Consider the following 25817-nt stretch of genomic DNA (forward strand, 5'->3'; position numbering starts at 1 on the left):
TGCAGTAGGAGGAAATGGGAAAACAGTTATTTCACAAACGTGCCCCCCGATACCCACGATGATTAAAAAGAACCACACAGTGAAAGGTAACTACAGGTCACTTCTCTCTAAATCGCTCATCTAACGCGCTACATCCTCATTGATTTGCTTTGCGTATTACTTTTGGGATTGCCAACTAATTTGTGGTAGATTTAAAGGAATTACCCACAAAATAAGAACTTGGATAAGATTAAAGGTCTCATATTTAGTACATAGCTGAGCTGTGGATTCAGCATATGCATCCAGATGTCAGAGAATCTTTTAAATATATTTCACCTCAACAAAATATACATCAATATCTCTTTGGCTTTGCAAGCATTGCGGGTCAATGTTTAGCTTCTCCATAACCTAAGTGCATATTAGAAAAAGTCTTCGCTGATGTAGAGTTGGCACTGAATCAAGCGATGTAGCTAATATATTTTATTTATACCATAAGAAGTTTTCACTGCCTAGGCATTTAACCTTTTATTAACATAGTTATTCCCTTCTTGGATGCAACTTTAAATATGAGACTTGTAGCCTTTACTCTTTGTTGGTGTAGTTACAACTTCAATGTATTTACAAAGTTGAAGGATTCAGAATCAGAATCAGCTTTTAGTGCATTTTCACATCCATGGAATTTGACTCCGGTTTCTGCGCTTTGTGCTTGTTTACAATAAGCAGAGTATAAAAAAGACATTAAAGAAAACAACAAAACAGTAAAACAGTGGTTGAAAATGTTCTCACCGAGCTCGACAATTCAAATGCACTGGCTATGAATCCAACACTAACACATTAGTGTGTTATTTAGTAATCTTGGGATTTGAAAGTCAAAATTCCGATATGCATTTTTAATGAAGTAACCACAGGCCACTCGGCCTCCCCTCCATTCAAAGTTGAGATGTCATGAGATTATACCCAGCAGATGAGCTCATTTGGCAGGTTTACAAAGTATGATGAATCATAAGCCGCAACAATGGCTGAGTCAAATTGTTCCAACCGCGTCCCTTTATTTCCTCCCTACTAATGTTCCCAAATCAAGCAGCTTTGTGGGCCAATGAAAAGAGCTTAGTCATTGTGTAATTTCATTCATGAAGTCGATGATGATGGGACATGCAGGCCTTAAAGGGATTAGCTGGGAAAACATGATTACTTTGACAGTGTAAACCTGCTTGACATGATGGTGGAGCTTTAACGAGGACGCTCTGGAGGCTGTGAGTCACGCTGACCGCTCGACCTTCAACAATCACTTTTGACTTCTTTTACTCGTACCTAAACGAACAACGGAGACACATTTGCGTCTTATTACACGTTCCCGTTGACATTTTTTCAACACAGCCCATATGTTAGTTGATTTTAAGATTTACTTGCTTTTGATTGCTGTTAAACTTAATGATTTAAACCCCCTGCTTGAAATGAATGGTCCTTAACAAAGATACATATGCATAAACACCATAAAATGATGTATAAGCCCCGTAGAGTCGATGTGGCTGTTAGCTTTGTAAAGTAACATGCTTTTCAGGGATTTTTTTTCCTTGGTGGAGTTTTCCGCTTGTGCAACTTGATATCTGTTGATTGACGTGAAGTCTGGACCAACGTGATGCTCATCCGGATGAAAAGCAGAATCTGGAATTAAGGCTTCATGTTTACTTTGAGAGTTAATCTCATGATTTGGACTTTTTTTTTTATTTCTTTTTTTTTTAATACTGCAAAACCTCAACAGCAGCAAGTGGCTCGAGTGAGCGCTCTCGGTCTTGCTGAATATGTGGTTAGCGACTCCGGGAACAAAAAAAAAGGGGCAATCAAAACAATCATCATCCCTTAAGAACCCACCGAAACGGTTATTATTCTAAAATCCATTTAAGATATTGACATCTAAACCTTTTTAAAAGGCAGGGTTTTTGTTGTTATTCACTCTCAAAGTGGTCATTAGTTGGCAGATTGACTTGAACTTAAGTGCTTCAAGTGTCATTGTCATATTGGTGCTGTGCAGAGATATTAATAAACAAATATACATATGGACAAAGCTAAACCATCGTCTTTTGTCCTGAGACTTGTCAGCTATTGCCATATTCAACACTGCCTGTACACACACACACACACACACACACACACACACACACACACACTAGACGTATCTGTCACTATTCTCTTCTAGCCTCAAATTCAGATGTTTTTGTCACAAACATCCCTCCTGGGAGTTTGTTATTCACTCTGAGTTCAGGCCAAGATGCTTTCATCCAGTAGGTATTTCTTTATTATTTTTCTAATCAGGGATCATCAACCAAGCGGACAAAAGAAGGGAAAACCGCGCGTTTGCCAAAGGGAGAAAAGGGGCGGGGGGGGGAAGGTCGGGAGGGTGGGAGCGAGCAGAAGGGGAAGGGTGGCGAAGAGGAGCAAATAAAGAAGGAAGAACGAATGAGCGTGGCGGGGAAAGACAAAGGACGGGAGGCTGTGTACAGCGTTTTGTTTTGCTGAGAGCGCAGCAGAACACAGAGAGGCGGGGTCAGCGTGTCACCCAAAAATAATCACATTCCGCCATCGAATCTGGAAGCTGTAAGCAGCGCAGAGCAGCTTGGCTTCTTTTTTTTTTTTGTGTGTGTGTGTGTGTGTGTGTGTGTGTGTGTCTTTGTCACCACGGCAAATATTAACTTGTTTCCCCTTCTACCTTCTTTTGAGCAAAATGACAAATACGTACGCACACACTGCAAGCCACCGCACACAGACGCACACATGCGCTAACTCCTCGTGACCTTTGCGGGGCTCTTTGTTGCGTCTGAGCGACAACCATTTGCAAGCAAAATTAATTATTTGTGCTTGTCAGCGGCGGGATGAATTTGTCCCTCCTTTTTTTTTTTTTATCTGCAGTTGCTCAGCGGGCTTTGTTGGAATCACGACCATACACGTCTGCCCCCCCCCCCCCCGCCTCCCCTTCCTTCCCCAACCACTCCCTCCGACGAGTGCTGATTTTTGATAATAAGCCCAGTCGTAATTTGTCATGTGGGCCCGACCAGCCGCACGCTGCATGTGTGCGTTTTGGGATTGAATAGCGACGGTGGAAGCGCAGGACCGCGGAAGGAGAATGACAAGGCTCACAGGGAGCGTCGATTCATACAGCCAGCGGGAACGTTGTTTGCTGCTGAAAGACTTTTCCCCTTTTGTTTTTCGAGAAGTGAGGGGAGGGAGGGGTGGAGGGGGGCTGATGTATGCATGTTTCCGCTCGTCTGCCAGTCACTTGCTAGAGGTGTTATTACAGACCAGTGATTATGAATTTTTTGCACTCTTATTTTATTCTGTGGGTTTAGAATGCCTGATTGCCACTGGTTTGAAATTGAAAATGAAATTGCCTTAATCGTCACGATTACTCACCATTTATCAATGTGCCGATAAAAGGATTTACCATTTTTAAGATGTATGTTTCGACTGCTGTTCAACACACATTTATTGGTTCAAGAAGCTTTATTCAATACCTCTTTTCATGGTGTTGCGTTACTGTGAGTGTTTGTTTGTGTTTGTGTCTGCGTGTACGTCTGGCGAGCCACAAAAGGGTCGGACTGACCGAGGTTTTCATACAGCTCTGTTTATCCCCTCCCCCCATGTAGGTTGTATGGTCCCAGTGGGACACTTACTGTTGTGTGTGTGTGTGTGTGTGGAGAGGAGTCTCCTGACCTCCAGAGGCAGGCTGGAAAGCTGGTCAACACGTCGTACTTTGAACATTGTTTCTCTTTTATTCTGTTGAGATTTTGTTCCTTTTTTTTGTGTAATCGATATGATTATAGCATCTTCACACGAATACCCTTTGTGAGTAAGGAAAACTAAATGAAACGAGGCGGTGGAAGGGCGGAGAAAACCGTTGATGGATTGCATCTTTGTAACAGGATCCTTTATTTGTGACACAATTTCCATTCTCACTCTCCAATTCAATCAAAACACGTTTATGATTTGATAGCATATGCATTCAGAACGGACGGACTCTAAATCCCCGAGGCTGTGTCCGGCTGCTTTTATGATGTCCCTTTGCCCATGATGACATCAGTCCATCAGCATTGACAGCGCCCCGCTGAATGCAAAGCCCGATAGGTGTTCCACGTGTGGGGAGGAGCGGCCTGAAGGATTGAAAGCTGATATCATTAAAACGATGACCCTGTCTAGGAAAGTGAACGTCTGATGAGATTGGAGCGTCGCAGTGGGACGTAGGGGGAGGGAATGGTATGTGTGAAGGTGTGTGTGTGGGTGTGTGTGTGTGTGTGTGGTGTGCATCCATGTGCAAGTATGTATGTGAGTAACCGGGCTGATATCAGTGTCTGAGTGTTTAATAAATCAATGCAGGTCATGTCTGAGAGCCGGATGTCACCCAGATGGCCTGTTGTTAGGGGATTTGTGTGTCTGTGTGTGTGTGTGTGTGTGTGTCTGTGGTGGGCATTACAGGAGCAGTGAGGTTGCTCTGTGCGTATGTCACTTCTAATGAGAGATACTGAAGCGGGGGGTTATGATCTCACAGAGTCTCCAGACATCTTGGGAAAGAATACCATCACACAGATATTATCTTCATCTATTCTTTGTCGTAGAAATTATTATTATTACACTATAATAATATACTTGTGACAGTTTCTGAAACCAATATTTTAAACATGGGCATGTAATGTCGGCAAATGTACTAAACTTGGTACATTAAGTGAAAGTGTAGATTAGCACAAACAGAGTTTTTTAATTTTTTTTTACAAAGTTTGTATTTTCTTAAGACTCAGAGAAACCGTATGATTGACTCCCCGACATCATTTGCAGGGCCGATCGGCTTCATGTTGTATGAATGAAAACAAACCTGGCCCTGTTTGTTTCCCCCTCCACCGTGCGCTCCCACAATGGCGCCTTTTGTGCGACTACTTAATTAGCAGTCTCTGAAGCTAACGCCGCGCGGCGCACAAAGCGACTGCTCTTTGATCTCACCGACTACATATCCACTCGGCCTCAGAACAACAAATACAGTCACGTCTGTTGGTCTCAAGAGGCCGCTGAGAGACTTCCGGACACATCACCTCCAACAAGGGTGAGGAAGAAATAAATAAAGGAGCAACAAAGACATTTTAGGAAGAATTTCTTACGTATTTGTGACGACAGTGGACTGTAAGCTTTACTGACACCAGCTACGTTTTAGCGATAGGACTGATTGCTCATACGGTGGCATTTGATTTGAATAACAAAATAACTAACTTTGCAAAGTCTAAGCTGGTTTGCTGAACTGTAATTCCTCGCTTATGTAAGGAGGAATGAGGCTCGGGGACCCGTGATGGGACAGGATTTGGGAAGTCTTAGGCTTTGGCATGCAGACACTGTCAGTCTGGGAGTTAAAATCCAGGCATCTGGGGAAAAAGCCGAGCCAAGAGAACCATGGTTCAACATGCCCAAAGTGATTTTTTGTTGTTGTTGTTGTCGTCGTTGTTGTCCCCTTCAGCCTGCCAAAATAGCTGCGACTGTGTAGTGGTCCTTCAATCAGAGGCGACACGATATTGATGCACCTCCGGACTCTTTGGATACGTTTGTCAAGCTGCTAACAGAAGAAGGAAATGTCCACCGGGACAATCGGGAATTAAGCAGTCATTTTAGAGCCTAATATTTGACAGAGGTGTCGGGCAAACATGATTGACTCAGAGGACACGCTTTGCTCTCTCTTTGCTCCCGTCGGTGTGAGCAAAGAGAGCAGGTTGCAGGATGAACAGGGTGTTTAAAGTGTGTGTGTGTGTGTGTGTGTGTGTGTGTGTGTGTGTGTGTGCGTATCCTCTGCCGTTTCCCTTGTGTATACGGATAGATATTGTTCAATTCCGTAATGCTGTCTTCGCTGCGACTTGAAAGGTAATCAGACAATAATTTCAAAAAACGTATGGCGTTATTCTGCACCACAACCTCTGTCCTCAGCTGCTATTGTTAATCCCTCACGACCGAAAAAGTGAGTCACACCAAGGGCTCTTGACATTTCTCTCAAAGCTTAAAAGACGGTGAAAGTGATGCAATCTGTTTTCCTGAAATGAGTAAACAGTCGCGGGCTTTAGCAGAGGTATGAGCATACTCATGAATATGAGTAGGAGCTGACAAACGTTACTTCCACAAGCGTCTGGAGGGGGCTGGATGTTATTTCATTCTATTAAGCCTCCTTCGTTTTGAAGTCCTCTGGTTCCTCCTGCTGCTGGATTTGTTTGCCAAGTTCCTTTGCTTTTGTATAATTGTCCTTTATTTGTAAAAAAAAAAAAAGAAATGCAAGCTTTGCATTTATCTAAAGCAGCGTGGCTCTTGCTTACCAAAGATGTGTTTAAGTGAAAGGAAAGTGAAGGAGTTCAGCGTTGATAGACTTCTTTATTGGTATCACAGATAAAAAAAAAAAATAGTGTTGTTCCAGCAATGGAGGTACATGAGATTGATGGAGAAAGGACACATGTTCCCCTGTAACACTTTTTTAAAGGGCCAAATATGCCCTAATAAAACCACATTATATTATACTGTGCATTTTAAGGCATAGTGCAGTGATAAAAAGGGTAATCCATTTTAATATACAGCGATTTATACTGTCATACTTCTAGGCTTTGTGTGAACAAGCTACAGTGTGTTCCTAAAATATCCAACAATTAAAAAATACAATATCAGACAAACATAGCATAGAGTTGTAACTCCCCCATAGTCAGTACAGAGCAGACCGGCACTCAGGATCAACTACTTTTCGGTTTTTCTTACCTTCTCACCTGTCTGAAGGCCCCAGTGATTGTAAAAAAGTGAGTTAGAGGGATGTCATTTTTCTATTCTTAAAGTGGGCCTCTGTCTCTTTCATCTTCGACATTGAGCTTCAGGTGAGTCCTCTTTCACCGCATGACGCAACTGTCAGCCTGCCTGTAATCCAGGACCCCCACCAAAGGAAATAGATAGATAAATCTGGAGACCACGTCTTGCCACGACGCTCCCGTCCACAGTGGGAGATCATGAAATACTAACAAGCTTCTTTGAACCGGTAGGTGGTATTTGATGTGCTGTGAGGAGCATAATATAGAGTGTATTTGATCTGGCCAGCTGTCTGGACGGAGAGTCCATGAGCTCCCCTCACATCACCGGCCTTTGTAGTGTCGGCATCTGACACACACACCCGTCAGCATCCACATGCAGCTGCAAAGGCACTGTCTATTCTTTTTTACCTACACTTTATTCCCAGTATTTTTTCTTCATTCCTCTGATGATATTAAACATATATACTTAATGCCAATTCTTGCCACAGATTAAACAATAGTTTGGGGAATCTTTTTGCAGATTTTGCAGATTCTTAAGCTGTCATTGGCCAATGGGTGGATCATATTATTAAACTTAAAATGTCTCCTCCCTGTGAGTGGACCACTGCAGTTGGTATTCAAGTTAGTTGAATAAATAAAACATGAACAAAAGGAGCCATCCGACCCCTTCCTGCTGCCCATTAGCGTCCAATTACTGCTGTTTCTTGCATCACTTTACGCTAGTTGTATTCGAGTACTTTCGCCCCGATATCTCTCCGTCTGCAGCAGATTATTAGGAAACTGGACAGGCCTTTAATCTCCTCAAAAGACCAATATTATACTTGTCTACTTTACTCTGTCTCTCGTCCACACACACACACACACACAGACTCACACACACGATTCACCGAGTGTTCGCCGCTCCTTCACAGTTTGCCTGCTGATTAACGGCCTCCTTCCCTCTACCGACATGCTACGTTCTTTAGCTCTTTAACCGACGACAACAATGTAGAGGACCATCTATTTCCTCTCCTCTTTCTCCCCCATTCATTCTTTATTCCATTCTCTCTCGCTGGCTTCTCTTTCCGCCTGTTATTTTTCTCCCTTTGCTTCTTGTTCTTGCTCCTTCCTGGGTCCTCAGACTGGTTTATAGCTATTTCATTTCTTCTTTTTTTTCGGCTAGAAGTGTGTGTGTATTTTGTGCTATATGCCGTGAATGCAATTCGCAGAACAATGTGAGAAGTAAAAAGGTTTAACAATGAGCAAGTAGGTAACTCCAACACTGAAACGGAGGCAGAACCAGTTCCATTTTGATCATCAGTTCACAAAGACAATCTTCATTCAGCATTTCCAAATAGACTATTCTATTACGTGCAAATAGACCAGCACAGTTTGATCAAAATCTAAGTAATGGAATACCTGAGCAGAGCGACGTGGTTACCGCAGTGTTTCCTCTGGCTTTTCTCCAGATTTCATGGACAAGGAACAGACTTGGTCAGTTTGGACTTTTCTCCTGTTTCTCCTGTGTTTATTTCAACTGGGTTATTTAAAACCAGATTACTCTGCCTTGCTCTATTGACAAATATCCAACAGATAAAGGTAGAATATATGGACAGTATGTACAGTTCCAATTCAGTCAATTCAGTCAGACATTGATGGCGTTAAAATTTACAAAAAGCAAAAAAAAAAATAGGGGATTTAAAGAAGATGTATTTCTATTGTCGGAGTTAAATTATGAAATAAATGCTTTTATATTAAAAGTTATAGCTATTTTTTTAAATTTAATTGTTGTTTTTTTTACAAATACACTACATGTATTATCATAATTTAACCCTATTATTTTATTTTCTCATTGCACAACTCCTGTTATGCTTCTACCTAAACATATATGTGAGTATGCACTTGGAACTTAAGCAGATTAAAGAGCGTCAGTGTTTTTACATACATGTAGATCATCTCACTAAAGCGCCTGTTGTCTGGTCCAAACCTTTTGTTATCAGAGCAAAGCAACATTTCAGGGACTGCAGTCAACAAATCCTAATTAAAGGCGACACCATGTTCCCTTAGCTGTTATTGTTCTGTTAGATGTTTTATTTCCATTTCCCTTTCACTCGTGTGTGTGTGTGTGTGTAACGAGGTGTGTAAATTGAATGACTTGAAGGTTGCCACTGACCTTCACCTGGTGCCAGGTCGAATGATCATGTTGTCAGGAGGATGTGACAAAGAATCTTAAGAGGCCAGCGTCTGTGTGTGTGTGTGTCTGTGTGTCTGTGGGTGTTGAGTGGACGGGGCGGAGGTCAACATGAGTAGGTCAGCTTAGTCACTCATTGATCACGGAGGTCTGCAGAGCGTGACATTAGTTAAATGTCAGTGTGGAAGATTAACACACTGTCTATAGAAAAGGTGGGTAGTTACACCTTTCAGTGTAGTATGAATACATGCCCCCCCCCCCCACCCATATGCATTATTATAATGGTTTGGCCTTGCATGGCCCCGATAAAGGTATAATATTCATAAAGAGATCAATCGTATAATACCAATTTATTGACAAAATAAATCAAAAAAGATATCGATTCAGTTCAGTTTATTTTGTATAGCCCAGAATCGATGTCATGTGTTGTTTAAGGAACCAGTACTGTATTATGTTAAACATCAAGGTCCAAGAAATCCCAAGTGATGGACATGATATGCAAATCTGACGGTGCAATTTGAAAGTGTACAAAGTTAGTGATGCCTCGAGATTGCAGATGAAATCACACCGTGAGCAAGCTCGAACCGTCCTGGTCTGTGCGCTCTTTCACATCAATATTAATCACCTTTTTCCATCTGGGGAAAGAGGACTAAAACAACATAATGCTTCAAATCTAGGAGGAGAGTTTGTGTGTGTGTGCATGTGTCCTGCACATTCACTCTCACAGCCCATAAGGCAGGTTTAGGCTGTTCCATATGGATGACACTGCTATACGACAGGTCGGGGGTGTATCAGAATGTAAATGTGAGCGGCTGTTTGTGTGTGCATCAGCAACTCTTGAGAGGCACAGGAATATTTGATTTTGTGCGCGCTTGTTTTTCACACATTTTGATTTCACACAAAATGTCCACACATTTCACAATCGTGCGGTCTCGCTTTTTTATTCCTCGACCATTTAGAAATACATCTGTGTCGTGAAATATGTGAACTTTTGCACGGATTGTTCATCTCTTTCTCACCATCATGTGCCTTCATTCCTGGTGTCAGTTCCTTTTAGTTGCATGCTTATTTCATTACACGAACACTTTCCTAAATGTAGCACTGTAAACACATCTGTGGGAAGATTTCCCTGCATAAAACTAATAACCATTCATTCAGTATTCAGCACTCCAAATGGCTGCACTCCCATATATGTAATTCTGGATGGACGATAATAGCTTTCCATAATGGGCTTTATTGAAACACTACCATTTCTTCTAGTGGGGATGTCATTTTTAAAGTAAAGTCTTCATACTGAATATGAGAGTTCTGTAATAATTATGTCCTATTTCAACCGATGATTAAAAATGTCCACTTATCATCTTATATTCCACCAAACCTCCTCTGCAGTTGCTCTAGATTACTGAAGTAGTTTCTCACTATGCTGTTTTTTTTTCATGTTTTATCTTTGTCCATTGCCACTGTTCAATAAACATGAGTGTAACATCATTCATCCAAAGGTTAATTAAAAGCATATTGTATTTGCTCACAAAGGAAAATCGGCTACTCAATGCCTTTGGCCCCCGGAATAAGAAGGGGCCAAGGTGAATCATATTATTTCCCCTTATGTCCTCGGGATAAGAAAATGCGGGTCAAAGAAGGGTTGTAGGAAATTGATATGGGCATACGCTTGCAAGCTTTTGCATTTTAATTAATCCTTTTGAGTCTGACATGTTGTAAGCTGTTTTGTCACCTGGGCCATTTTGCTTCGCCAGCTTAATTCAAGAGTCTTAATATGATGGAAGAATAACCCAGTGACCCAGTGACATGAGATATGATATGAAAGAGAACTGTTATTTGTGGGTGTCCAAGATCACCCATATATATATATATATATATATATATATATATATATATATATATATATATATATATATTGGGGTGGGAATCACCAGAGGTCCCACGATACGATATCGTCACGATACTTGAGTCCCGATTTGTTGCGATATTGCGATTATATTGCGATTTATTCGCTTTTTTTCAACCACAAATTAAACAAAAATTACATTGATTTGACTATTCTGGGACCAAAAACGTTTAGAATTAATTCAATAAAAGATCGATACTTGGCTTCTGTGTATCGATATAATATTGCCACGCAAAATATCGCGATACTATGCTGTATGGTTTTTTTTCCCCACCCCTAATTTATTTATATATATATATATATATATATATATATATATATATATATATATATATATATATATATATATATATATATATATATATATAGGCTGTAGGCAGAGATGGAGGTAAAAGATGAAGAAAGAACAGGAGTGTTGGCATGAAAGCGATGGGATTTATGCTAAGATACTGAGAGGAAGGAAATGGATTCATTCAGACCTTTGTGACGGACTAATGCCATTATACTAGACCCCACCTAAACAGCCTCCTTTCCTCTTCCCCTTTAGTTTCTATCCCCCTATTTCATGTTCTCTCCATTTTTTTTCAATTTACTTTTGTCTTTGGCTCCGACTCTGTGATCCCTCGGGGGACACACTTTTCATTTATTCTAGGTCTACACCTTTTTCAATTTCATCTCTCTCCTGCTTTTGAGACTCTTTTTTTTTTTTTTTTTTTGTCCACTCTACTTAGGATCCATACTCTGCATTGGTGAATGTGTGGTTGGCTCTATGTTTTCTTCAATCAGCCATATACGCTGTCATCCATACAAGTACATTTTATATGTACATCTAGAAAGCGTTGGTCCCCCAAAGCTGAGACGCTGTCATTTCTTCAAGCATGCTCTTTATTATTACGGCTCCCACTTGTAGTAATCAGTCATAACGCAGAGTTTTATCTCGCACGACAGAACATCCAAGACAACACACATAAACAACAAGCTAATAAGCTGGCTAGCGTTCCCCTTGCTAAGTGAAATGGGACTGTATATAACACACAGTGCCAGGGCTGGACCGGTTCCTTGTGCAGTTCAGCAGTTAAATGCTCTAAAGGCTACTAATCATTGGAGCTCTGTTTGTTTGAGACTGAACAGACACCTTTTGTTTTTGTGAAAAGTTCTCAGTGAACATTTATATTGTAGAAATTTGAACCTGGTACTTTATTACTCGTAGCTTTAAACAATTATGTCTGTCATTACATTATGTACTTCCAAATCAGTTCTGGTAGTGAGTCTTAAGTTTTATGTAACTGAAGACATTTGTGACGCACCGCAGAGAGTCCAAGACAAATTTCCCTGAGTGGGACAATAAAGTTTATTGTATTGTAAAGTGAGAAATTAATAATGAAAAAGGTATTTGGTGATTGCCTTATGAATGGTCTATGTTTGTTTGTTTGTCAAAAAGGCAGAGACAGGTTTTAGCTCAAGAGTTGTGTTGTGTTTTGGTGGTTTATTTACTAATTTGTAAATATTTAAAGAATTAAGTCGTGGGATTTCTCTTGTAGATTCATGTGAAGGCTCTGTTTTTCTCACCTTTCAGACATTTTTTTTGTATTCCTCCTTCGAAATTCTCGGTTTTCTTTTTCAAATTAGAGAAATAATTTGGAAGTTAAGCTTTTGCACCTCAAACCAAACCTCAACAAAAAAAACGAAGTGATGTTGCGTATCTTTTTTTAATTGACAAGTTATTTGCGGAGTGAATGTTGTATTCTGTTCAATTTGCATCCAGGGAATAATCGGGCCGCTATCCCTGTTCACAAACCGGTAGAGACGACCTCGTCTCTTTCTTGGTTTCATATTTGTTTGTTATTCTTTCATCATATAAATCAAGCTCATACTGTAGTTGAAGCTATACATGTTATTACATGTGGTTGGATGATAGGAAATGGAAAAAATAAGATTTAGTTAACATCGCACAAACTACATTACATTGCTTTCGGCACTCTGCAACCTCACATTTTCACACACACACACACACACACACACACACACACACACACCATTTGTCAGTCCCCTTCTTTGTTCATTATACTTCATCTTGGCGAGGCAAGGCTTCGCTAACACGGCAAGCGAGTGCTTTCTCTTGTTCAGTGGCTCTCGTTGTCAAAGAGAGAGATTTCTTCTTTTTTTTTCTGCCTCTGTCCATGACAGACTCGAGTGCTTCAATTTTCTCCGTTCTCGGAGAAAGCCACAGCACAAAACCTTCTGGAGTCCATCGGCTATCAGGGAAACTCGACGGAGCCACGAGCCGGTTGTGAAAAAAGACCGGACTGGACCCCGGTGGTGGATCATGTGGCGTTAAAGAGGGCACAAAAACCTCGGAGGCAGTTCAGGCAGACAACTAAAGGGGTGCTGCTCTGATCACATGCGACACGCTCTATTCACTGCACCGCATATCCAATGCACTCTTCCAAACTACTCAAGCTGTCACGCGCCGCTTGTTCACTCTGCCTAAAAGCAAACCGCTCGGCTTGAAAACAGTTCTCCTCCACGCGAGCATCCACCTATGAGCTCTTTTACTGGATTCGTTCTTCAGATAGTACTTTCAAATCTGTTCCCGGTTGTCAAATATAGTATGTATTTAGATTCTCAATGAGTCACATTTCACAAGGAAACGCATCTACCCACAAATTTGACGATCTCACAAATCCGTTCGGCCCTCACGGAAAGCTTTTAAACAATATATTCCACAGTGTGGAGTATGGATTCAGCAGGAGACGGAAGACGTTTTCATCCACACTTGATGTTTTGTCGAGTTAAAGAAGTCTCAGCGTGTCTCACGTGACTGAACAGCCCCGATCCACTTACGCAACGTCAAAGAACCAACACGAGCAAAGGCTGGCTAATAAGACACCTCTTGATCTCTCACGTCTGCTTTCACAAGTTGCACATGAACAAGTTGAATGAAAATTGGACAGCGTCATTGTTTTTGAAGTCGGCGCTCTGTACTTTACCTTGATTCAAGTTACATTTTAATTGCGTACCCTTTCTCCTTGCTAAGTGTAGTGTCGCTAATAGCGTGGAATGAGTTGATTCACTCTTCATATTAACGACCGGCAGAGAGCAGCTTCAGCGCCTCACCGTACTTTTGAGTCGTAGAGTAACGTCGCGTGTTCCCTTTTGTCTCCACAGCGAAGAAGACCTGCGCCACCACGGACTTCGCCTGTAAGAACGGACAGTGCGTCCCCGCCAGGTGGCGCTGTGACGGAGAACCGGAGTGTGCAGACGGTTCCGACGAGGCGGACGCAATCTGCAGTAAGTGGACACACAAACGCAACAACAGACCAACAGTGCTGTGAAAAGCGAGCGGGCAAAACACAGACAGGGAGAAGGCCGTGGACACACAATATGACTCTGTGAAAAGTGTAAGTGTGGGTGTTTGTGTGTGTGTGTGTGTGTGTGCGCTTATTCATGCTTGTCAAAATTATTTCAAAAATGCATACATTTTCAAAAACATACCACACCAGCTTGATGAAACTAGTCGTGTTCTTTTTTACAGTCATGCAATTTGTGTTCCTGCTAGTTGTCTTCCACACACACACACACACACGTTTCCTCAGCATAAAGCACTTCAAAGGATGCTCGGTCTCAGTGTGTCAACCTTCTCAAAAAAATGTCATACAGTTGCTTTTTTCTTGTTGGCTGGATCATCAGTGGCGGGAAATATATGGTTTGATCAAGACCTGATTCTTTCATTAATTCCTCTGGAGTGCATGCTTTAAAAAATGCAGCCAACATAGCTTTGAAACTTCGAAGAGCAATGTCTGTTTATCTGTGTCTTGGTTATTTTGTTATTGGGTTATGTTTCACGTTGCGAATAGTTTTCGGATGTTGTTGTATAACTGCTTGCCTTTCTGGTTGTAATGACCTACTGTGCTTAAAGTAATGCATGTGAGGGTCATTATCAGTGTTTGAAATCCAGTAAGCCATTTGGGTTTTCAGCAAACATTAGTGTAATAATGAGAAATGGACCCAAAGGCCTGTAAACAGACCGTACCTGCTGCCGGATGTGGAGGTTGCACGCTGCCGCAGTTATGATAGATGGTCCACTGTCCACTGTGATGTTTTAATGTGTTTTAATGTGCAGAGGTAACTCACTATTCTCAGGTGGGCAACCAAACTACAGAAAGTTGTGATGAGGTTTTTCTGTGGGGAAAGGAAGTTAAATTCAGCATGTGTGGGTTTGTATGTTTGCCTTAAAGGGACAGTGAGTATGTTTTAGTGCAGGGGTGTCAAACTCATTGAAGTGAAGGGGCCACATGCCGGCCATTCTGATCTCAAGTGGGCCGGACCAGTGAAATCACAGCATAATATTGCATAAATAACGACAATGTTTCTCTATGTTTAAATCATTGGTGAAGGTCTTTAGATGATAAACTCCATTTTAAGGCCTTTTAACAATTAAGTACAAACACAAAGACCAAAAATTCAGACATCGGCCAATCGATCGCTCTGTGACACGTTTGTGAAGCCACTTTCATATCGTGATCCGTTTTTAACCACTTCCAACACAATAATATTGGTGCTCACATGGATTATGACTGTGGCTCAATGGTTTGCATGTCCGTCTTATAAGCAGAGGATCAGAGGTTCAAATCCCAGCTCTGCTAAATTTGATCTTCTGTTGCACTGGACTCCCTGGCGGGCCGGACTGGATACAAGTTTGAACTTTTGAACGTGTTATTTTAGTTTCAGATTCACATAAAGGGTTTTTCATAAGATACCAGAACAACTCTAGGAGAGGGCAGTCATGGAGTCCTCCGTGGCTTTGTAAAAGGTAGTCGATGACATGGTGAGAAAATACTTCCGAAAAGTTGAGTGAGATAAATTGATGTATTTCAGGAGGAACTGAGCCCCCCGAATGTTAGAACTGCTGAATGTAACATCATATTTGGAGAAGGAGATCCATAATCGAGCTGCCAAAAACTGTGCTCTCCAGTTGTTTTGTCTTTTTTTTTTTAAGTCGATACATTGTCTCGCTGCCGTTGTGGAAGCAGCCAAGATTTCCAGGACTAAAGTTTTTATGTTCAGAGATCAGCAAAACAAAACGGATGCTCCTCATCCACGCAGCTGTGTTGGCACAACCGGGATGCCTTTTGGGGAGAGGAAAAAACAAAAAGAGATCAGGATTTTTCAGTGAAGCAATCCAGGTTAAATACGTTACAGCACCTCGCTTGATACTTCCGATGCCAGGGCAACTTTTCAGAGTTGTATAACCGCCAGAATAAAGAGCTGAACAGTGCCGTTGCGTCTTCACTCTTGGTTTGTATTTCCTCTCCTAACCTTTACCTATGCCAAACCCTGTCCTTTCACCAAAAGACTTCACATGTCGCTCCGACCACGTCGGCAGAGTTTGGAAGTCCTCTCGTTAGGAACCAGAAGAGTTGTGTGGTACTTTGTAGACGTCATGAGTTCAACAGCAGGGTTGAAACTGGTGTTTCTTCCAAAGATGAGTCACAGAACCGAGTAGAAGTGCTAGAGGTCAGTCATTCCTCTTCTGTCTAATCACGACACGTTCCATATTGCTGTATCTACAGGCCAGCGCCTATTTGCAATTTTTATGAAGATGATTTTTAAAGAGGTGATCAAAGAGCCCTTTGAAGATTCTCTAAGTAATACGTCTGATTGGGATTGTGTGTGTGTGTGTGTGTGTGTGTGTGTCGGCATGCGAGTGTGTACAAAGATTGGGTCGATGTCTGCATTTAGTATTCATCACAAGGTGAATCCGTAAGTCATTTCATCAGATAAGTGGACTTGTGGTTAAGTCTCATTATGTCCAATCAAGGTCAGAGACTGCAAGTTCTCTAACTTTCTCAGCAACATTGATCCTCACAGCTGTGTGTGTGTTTGTTGGCACGCGGAAGAATGTGTGTGTGTGTGTGTGTGTGTCCGTCCTCGTGAGTGTGTACGCTTTCATCAGAAACCAGTCTAGTGGATGTGCAGTATGTGAGACATGTGCATGAGCAATAGAGTTCAGCAATATGGAACAATACATTAAAGGCGGGGTTGGTAATCTTCTTCAAAACCCTTTTTTTAATCAAGTTAATTCGATGCAACGTTATTGTATTCTGCCATGATGAGTAGATAATAAAGAGACAGCTGGCTGTCTGAATGGTAAAAAAAGAATCTCGGATCGTTGTCGATTGTCATTGTAGACTGATGGGTGACAGATTAAATGAGACTTCATCGGGCTTTGGCATACCTTGTACAAGTCTCCTGTGTTTTGATGCTGAGCATTGTGTAACGCGTCAGCCCATAATCTCCCATATGTGCTGTCCCATTCAATGGCTCCTAATTCCTTGGAAAGAAGCATTGTGCATTAGTCTGTTTATTCTGGATGTGTCTTTGCTATTCATCTCTACCCCAGCTATCACCACCACCTCGTCTCATCAGCCGTATTTCTTCCTGTATTTTTTTTCCCTGTGTCTTTTTTCCTTGTTAATATTGCACACATCTGTCTATGCTTCTTCTCTTTCACCCTCTGGATCTCTCTCTGTGAGCCTACCATCTCATTTCACATCCTCTTCTCTGTCCTCTCGGTCTTCCCCCGCTGCATGTCCTCCACTTTCTGATCCGAGTTCAGTTTCGCCAACGCCTTTTGTTTCAATTGATTACCCTGGGAGGGAATCGATGGGCTGATCCCCAGGACCTCTGGTTGACTGCTGATTAACTGTGGACCTCTGATGATGCCTCTGGACCTCCCCCCTGCCTTACACATGCTCCCAAGGAGGTGTCTGTAATTAAACATCTGCAAATTATTCTGGGCCTAGAGGGGATTCGAGAGAAAATGTTCAATCAGGTGATGCACGAAAGAGATTACAGACAATATTCTGTATGGATATTAAGTGCAGACATCCCCCTTCCTTAGCATTATTAGAAGTATTAGAAGTACCATAAAGTCACTACATGACTGAGTAAGTGACCGTTACTCAATTAAATATAAGTTTTCCAAACTTGAACTTGTCACTTTAACTAAAACTATGTTGTACATATTGCGAACTGGGATATTTGTACATTTTGAAAATGCAGGAACTAGTTAAGATCATGTTTTAATATTTAGAGTAAAATGTCAACACACACACACACACACACACACACACACACACACACACACACACACACACACACACACACACACACACAGGCAACACAATCATCAAGTTAATGGTTTATATCTTTAAAGTGAGACAAACATTTTACTTGATGAAAGGTTGAGCATCAGTTTTTTTGATTTTCCCTGATTTATGAACAACAAACACTATGAACCACATGATAATGCACCTAATTGAAATATATTCTCATATACATTCAAGTAAATGAACATCCATCAAAACTTCTTGAGCTCCTTCGTCGTTGTTTTACCACCAAATGGTTGAAGGGTGCTTGCTATTAATCCATAATAACTGATAACTAAATGTGATTTATCTACACGGAATAAACTGCTCCTGCAAAATACAATTACTCATCATAGGATACCGTTGGGTTATTTGTATATTTTCACTTCACTTTTGAATTTACATAATGTGCTACACTGTGGGCACCCATTTCATAATCCATGTGCCAGACATCAAAGCTCCGTAATGACTAGACCCAGAATATCAAAGTCAGCATCCATTTACTCCGAGTAGCATCAGCGAGATCCTGCAGTTTAACAATCAGTCCTGATTAGACGAGCGACGTGTCTGACGTGTTGCTTAAACTCCATCTCTACGTGCACACTCTTCTAGCTCGGCTGCTGCGTATCGACACTGCAGGGATTAAAAAAGAGCTCTTCTCACCACCCAAGTGTCTCTGTGGGTAACTGAAATGCAACACCAAGACACTCAGCCGCATATTGGACCGCTCTCTCTTTACCGTGCCCGCCGCCAGTCCAAATTATGCTTAAAAATTTGGGGTTGTAGAGTTAAAACTGTTGGAGAGTGCTTCAGCTTTGTACAATTTGAAGGATGTTGTATATTCATAACATTAAAGTCCTGTATCCTCAAAGTGGGACATGTAATCGTCACATGTCTGCTCAGGCGTGTTTCATAGTCGGAGACATGCCGACAAGCCTCGCAACTCATTGTGAAACATAATGAGAGGAGGAAAGACAACACACACATGAGAATGTTGGTAACTCTGGAAGTCAACTAATCTCAAATCACACACACGGTAGAGCCTTTTGAGATAAAGCTGAGAAAACAACAGTATTTCTTCTCTTTGGTTCAGCGGTTATGAAATGAAAGCAGTCACATTTTCATTTTCAAACCGGCGTCCAATTCCATGTATCTAAAAACGTACATGGCCATTAAAGCTGATTCTGATTTATTCAAAAGATTAAAAAACATGAGTGTTTGGCTCTTTGATATGAGGAAATGCATTTACTTCAGAGTGAAAAACTAAACCCTGTTCTTTATCTGTGCAGTGCCCCAATCTCAACACCTTTACTCTCTAAAACACATGTCTCTATTAGAAGAAGACTGAGCAACACAAGTCAGCAAATGTAAATAATAGCTTACACATTTGTAAAATCTGATGTGTTTGATTATTTGATTAGATGTTTTCGCCAACTGGCCCAGCTCCACGGGGCATTAAAAATTGCCCTATTTCACACTCTGCTACTTATTTCATTCCATCTGATGAAATCCATCTGAAGACACAAACTCTCAACCCAGAGTCTCTCATCACAGCATGACTTCTCTCCAACTTTTGGTAGCCTTGATTTTAAAGAGCTCATAACCAATCAATTGCTGCCGACTTCTTCAGTTTATGTTTCGTACCGTAATGAAAGCCCGACTGGAGAAAAGTGGAGCGCCAGTCGGCTCGAGAGGAGCCGGTCCTCAGAATCGATCAGCTGTGATCACCACGCCATGCACGCCGGTTAGATTAATGTCCGACTTGATCCCGACTTGCTTCAACGTCATGAACGTGTGGTCAACTGATTGGCTCTTGTATTGGACAACAAACACCAGTATAGTATAACATGTTTGTCCAGTTGTAATATTTTATTATTATTTATATTTAACCCTCGTATGGTGTTCATTATTTTGTTGCTCGGCAGGTGTTGTGGGTCTGTTGGACCCGCTGTAATTTCAAACAATCAAACAATTGTATGTTAAAATGCACAACAGATGTTTTCTTTATCCTAATTAGAAGCAATATAAACAGCAAATATGGTTAATAATTTAATTCAGGTACACAATTTCCACACTTATTAGTCCACCCTGTATGTAATATAAATGTGTAGGGGGGGTTACGGTGTGCTGTCGATGAAAATTTTGTTTGATGTATATTCTTCGCAGAAAATGAGCCAATGCCAATAAGTCTGAGTTTTAAAAAAATAATGAATCATATTATTTTTGTTTTGATGAAACATAACAAAAAAACGGGTCCCACAGACCTGAACGCCGTTCAGGGGTTAAATTGTGTAAAATGTATGAATTTAATCCAAATCATAACTCTCGTTATTTATTATCCAGCACTGACCCAAGTCATCGGTGTAACCTGTGTGACAACTGAAGTCAAACCGTCCACCTCCCTCCCCCTGCATGTCTCCTTCCCTGGCGTCAGCACTTCCTGCTGCTCGTGTGTACGGAGGTGGATTCTTCCTTGTTTCTGCATGTGTGCCGACGCATCGGCAGGTTAGCGCATTACGGCGTGGAGGCAGGAGGTCGGCCTCGCTAATTATTTGGGAATATAAACGGGAAGGATCCAGTGAGTTAGATTGTCGGACGGCTTCAATTTCATGCTTGAGGTGGCGGCGGCGGCGGCGGCAGCAAACGTAATTTCCCAGGTGCCCCCCCCCCCCACCACCGACCCCACTCTCTGTGTCGGTCTAGCTCTCCATGTCTCTTTCTGTGTCTCTGTCTTATTCGCCACCTGTCTCTCTCATTCAATTTTTAGTCAGTGACCCCGTCTTAAAAAATAGACACATGTTGTCATACAAACACGCTCATACCGATGCACACAGTCATTCAGGAACAGAAAGTGACTCAATTCGATATAGTTGTGCGTGTGTGCGTGTATGCTTGTGCGTGTCCACAACTGAAGTGTATGCGTGTGCAATCCAAGGTCACAATGATTTTCTACTTCAGAGTAGTCTAATTTGTCTCCAGTCTCTTGCTACATGCTCTTTTAATGGAAAGCCTCTGTTGCCCTGAGCTGAATTTCACTCATTGGCCACGCTACACACACAAGCACCGCTGCACAAACGCAAACGCACACACACCGACCTTCCTCAGTTTCAATCATTCACTTTCACTTTATTTTTATTTGTTAGATGGAATTCAAACTGTCAAAATGATCAAATGATGCAGAACAGGTTCTCCACTTGCAGCGCTCATTTTCAGTCAGTTTCAATGTTGAAGTTCAAAAAGTTTTCCCTTTTGATTGTCAGCTCTGGCTGTGAGTTACTGGCTCAACCACCGAGAGCCATTCTTAATCAAAGGCAGCGGCCTTTGTGTGACTGACGCCTGACTCAAGGCTCTGAGTTACTCTGACTGCATGTACTTCCAAATTCCTTTCACTATATCTTTTTCATGTTGTGATTCATAGTGAACCTCACATTTGAATTATGCACTTAACTGTGAAGGCTGTGATAACTTGTAATGGGTCAAATTGAAAGACCGGATCTCATATTCAGGTACTCAATAATAAAAGGATAAACCTACTGTACATCTATACAGGATGCGTGGCATTTATGTTCTGTGGTAGACATTAAAAATACTCTTTCATCTCAAGACAGAAACTGTCAAAGCAGAGCCTCTCCTCACCGCTCCCACTTTGTGTGGCTTTAACTTAAAAAGCCCGCATCAAATACCGACTGACTTCTTCTATTGATTTCCTCCAACGTAACTGAAGCGCTACCGAGGTGACAACTGTAGCGAAGAAATGTAAACTTTAAACTTGGCTAAGTTTAGGGCTGCAGCAATAATCGACTACATTGAGTCAAATCAATTATAAAAAGAGTTGGCGATGGATTTTATCATTGGTTAATTGAGTTTGTGTACGTCTCAGTAGAGGCATTCAGTCCGCTTTTGCTGCGCTTTGTGGAGCTTAGTTGATGAATCGCAGGAAATGCCGCCTTCTCCTTTTTCTTCTGGCGTGAACATTTGAACAAGTAATGGAGGCAGACGCACGATACAGCAAAGAAGAGAGCGGAGGCAAATTACAAGCAAACGTAATGGAAAGCAATACCTTCCATCTGTTTTCTCTCTGTTTTGTGATCTGATCAATGGAGCCGTGCTGTCTTTAAGCTAACACTCGATCAAGCTGACGTTTTTTTGAGCTAACCACCAAAAAAACTTTACTGACGGTATTTCTGTCAGTTACGTTTTTTAAATTAACCTGTAGTTATGTTATCAAAGTGGACACACATGAGTATTTATGGAAAGACAAAAAACTAAAAGCATTGGTAAAAACAGTTTAGTTTTTTTCAATATAAGGTTGGCGAAAAACGTTGAACAGCTATGATTTTATTTAGTTTTTACGAAATCTCAGTATGTTTGAATGTTTTGCATCAAAATGTATTTTTTATTTATTATGTGAACACTGTGGGGTATGTTTTTAATGTCCATGAAAAAAAAGTCACAAGTGTTGTACATCCAAACACCCACCCAACCTCCTCCATAATACTGTTTGTGACATCATTACCACTTCCTATTCATTGTTGTGTTACACTGAAAAGGAGGTTGAGGTTGCTGGGTGGGAATTTAAAAATATAATTAGTTTGAAGTATTTTGACAAACAACCAATGCTTCTGCAAACCAACATTTCTGGTGAAGAATCAGTTTTTAGTAGTCTCGTCACAAAGAGACAGAGTAGTGAGTGTGTTGATTTGTTTCTTTGTGAAATCCAGCTCATAAATAGTTGAAGCTACAATACTGAGAATTACTTTAATCTCTCCCCCTCTTTCTCTGTATTTCTCTCTCCCTCCCTCCTCATACTGTAAGCCCATGATATCAGTCCCTCATGTGCATTGTTCTGCTTATCTTGCCATCTTGTGGCATCTCATTACCCACAAATGTCTTCAACTTGATTTATATCAGTAATAAGGGAAAGTGTATTGATCCCGAAAGGAAGATAGAGAATAGCCACCTAACCACAACATACACAACAGGAAGTACCCTTGACACATTGCATTTTAGCTGCCTTATGAAAGCCATTCTGCAATAATGACACACAGAGAAAGCTGAACCAAAGAGGTCCTGTGAGAAACACTCGATATATGAGAAAGTAGTTATTTATCAGAGCCGTAAGTGGTGATTATCGATGTAACTCCCACAAGCTGCACAGAGCAAGTCTCATAGTTCCAGTGGTACAGTACATGTAATGAACCAGCTCAGATATCAGTGAACATTTGTGTTACTTCCTGGTTTCCACTGGACATGGCCATCCAACAGTAAAAAACACCTACGCAGCAACAGACACCATTTGATTTTTTCCGTCAATTCCTTTCTTCCGTTCAATTAGTGACCCTTGATCTTGACTGGTTACGATTGATTGGCGGTCAATATGTTTTTGCTCTCGGAGGGCGTCTCGTGGAGCTGGAACTGTCCGACGGGATTGCTTTTGCTGGTGTTTTGGTCGCGTTTGTAAAGATCCACGCATAACAATAATTATGTTTTCATCACACTTTTTAGCCTTCAACATTCCGGCGGGCGAAAAAACAAAACGACAGCCTCCCACGCTAAATTGAAACACCTGATTATGTGGTTTCCGAAAGCAGACTCGGGAGACGGTACATGTGTGATTTAAAAGCGCATTGGGTCAAACAGCATGTTAAAAACAAAGAATCCGTCAGACTGGCAAACCGATCCAGTCAGTTAGGCTGAAGCAGGAAGAAAGCAGTAAAAGGGAAGCAGATGGTCGTAAGCTCAGATAGTCATCGGGGAGCAAATTAGACCTTTGTCACAGAAGACATTTGGCATTTCATAGTCAAATCTGCTCCATTTAAGTGCCCCAGTATGCACACTACAGTGGTCCTGGCGCTGGAATGCAGACATTTTTTTATTTTATTAATTCAACGTAAGTTCGACAGAGCAACATATCCGCTGTAAGGCCTGCAGCGGGGCTTCCATGAGGTCAAAATGCACAGCAGAAAGATAAATGCTCTGAAAAAGCAGAAGAGGACAGAGTGGAAGAAGCAGCAGCACATGCATCGTCAGTAATCTGAACGCTGGTCCAACATAATAATAATAACAGGTGCTGAGAGATAAATAGCTGCATGGCAAAATATAACAGTGTGTATAAATCAACTGTATGTTACAATTTGCACGAGTATACACGTTTGTTTTTTTTTGCACAGTTGTTACTATTATAGAAATATGATTAATGTAAAAGTGCTGGATGATTCTCACAGTCATGTAAACAGACTGTACAAAACATTCTTTGTGGGTTTCCACATTTTTTCGGTCCGGAAATAGTCTCGCCATAATAAGTCAAAAGTCAGGTGTTTTTGAGGCCACTACACTGGCTAAAGCGTCTACTTTAGCTGAGCCCACCGTTGCAAGGACTCTATATTGCAACTTTATACAGCCAGTAGCTGTCTTATAACATTAGAAAAGTCAATTCAGAAGCTTTCAGAAGTCAACTAGGCTCTCCACATAATTTGGCTGCCTGTTTTAGATGCCACACCCCTGCGTTTGTCACCCGACCCAGCCTTTGAATTAACCGCCACAGAGGCAATAAACTTGGTTTGCTGCCCCAGGACGCCCCACGCTCTGTGCATCCCAAACTCTCCTCCTCCTTCCTCTCTTCTTTTTGTCTGCCTCCCTTCTTCCGCGACCATTAGTTGAGATGTGGCACTCGCCATTGGCGGTATTTTTAATGCCCAATGTGTCGTCTACTAAACAACCTTTAAGAGAGGCCTGTTGGAAGAAAGTGGCAATTTCCTAAGAGTGTGCTGGTGTCCCGCTGTATTTCTTCCCCCCCACGGCACTGTGACAGACCCACAGTCTAGACTGTGTTAATGGTTCCACATTTAACAAGCCCCGTCTTCCCCCTCACACAGCAGAGAGAGAGAGAGAGAGCTCCAGTTTCACGTCTTCTTCTGACCCCCCCATAAAAAACTAATCGTACCAGCTGAGAGACAAATGAGGAATCTCAGTCACGTCAACTCATTCTATAGGTGCGCAAAATCGTGGCAATATCACAAAAACAACCTTTCATACTTCATGTGATGAGAAAAGTTTGCGTATCAGAAATGAGAACATGTTTTGATATGACCTTCTTCTATTTGTGAAAGAAGGCATTGGTGTGATGTTTCCACTCGAGCAGAAGGCCCAAAAGTCCCTGTCAGTCCCTGTTGCTCGTCTATTCCCACAGCAGAGGTTCAAATCCCCATGAGGTTCTTGTTAATCAGAGGAACCACATTCATGCATTTACTGTGATTCACTTTTGACTTTCCAAATTTTCCGAATTTGCATAGTCTGCACAATATTTTAACAGCAACATCAGTTCTGCCTACTTTGAGAATATGCTTAATCTCTTTCATTGTCAGCTCCCTGTGGTTTGTGTCTTATGTTACTCCTACATGGCTTTTATTTTCCTATCCTCTTGTTTTATTGCCATCCCACTACTTTCTCTTGTGCACTGCACTTGCTCTCTCTGATCATGTTTTCTTTCCTTTCTCTTGACTTTGATCTTTCTCTCTCTCCAGCATACTCCCCCCTTTCACTACATCAGGGCTGCAGTAATAGCAGATCAGTGTTCCAATGAAAGCCACTAATCAACACTAACCTTCATTTAAAATGTAATCTGATATTAACCACATACGCCCTTTCTGTAAATTGGATTTTACATCTGAAGGACAAGTAGGGGGGGGTTGAGTTGGCGCTGCGGCCCTCGCCTTCAAGTCCAAACTGCTCATTTACATTCAGTGACAAACTTAAGAGTCAAGAACATACACAGGAAAGTGTGAAAAAGGACATTAATGTAATAT

At 41.5% G+C, this 25817-nt stretch overlaps 1 protein-coding gene across 5 annotated transcripts in view; it reads left to right on the plus strand.

Moving 5' to 3' along the window:
- lrp8 (low density lipoprotein receptor-related protein 8, apolipoprotein e receptor) overlaps positions 1 to 25817 on the plus strand; it is a 160862-nt gene that overhangs the window by 67272 nt on the left and 67773 nt on the right. For 4 of the 5 annotated variants that reach the window (XM_068590085.1, XM_068590086.1, XM_068590083.1 and 1 more), the window contains exon 3: positions 14030 to 14152. The exons of the other annotated variant lie outside the window; for it this stretch is intronic. In XM_068590085.1, the coding sequence (XP_068446186.1) occupies positions 14030 to 14152 (123 nt within the window). The remainder of the gene's footprint in view (positions 1 to 14029; positions 14153 to 25817) is intronic. 5 annotated transcript variants of the gene reach the window in all.

Source organism: Clinocottus analis, unplaced genomic scaffold (assembly GCF_023055335.1).
Source record: "Clinocottus analis isolate CAN_PGR_092001 unplaced genomic scaffold, fCliAna1.0.p SCAF_23, whole genome shotgun sequence".
Lineage (NCBI taxonomy): Eukaryota > Metazoa > Chordata > Actinopteri > Perciformes > Cottidae > Clinocottus > Clinocottus analis.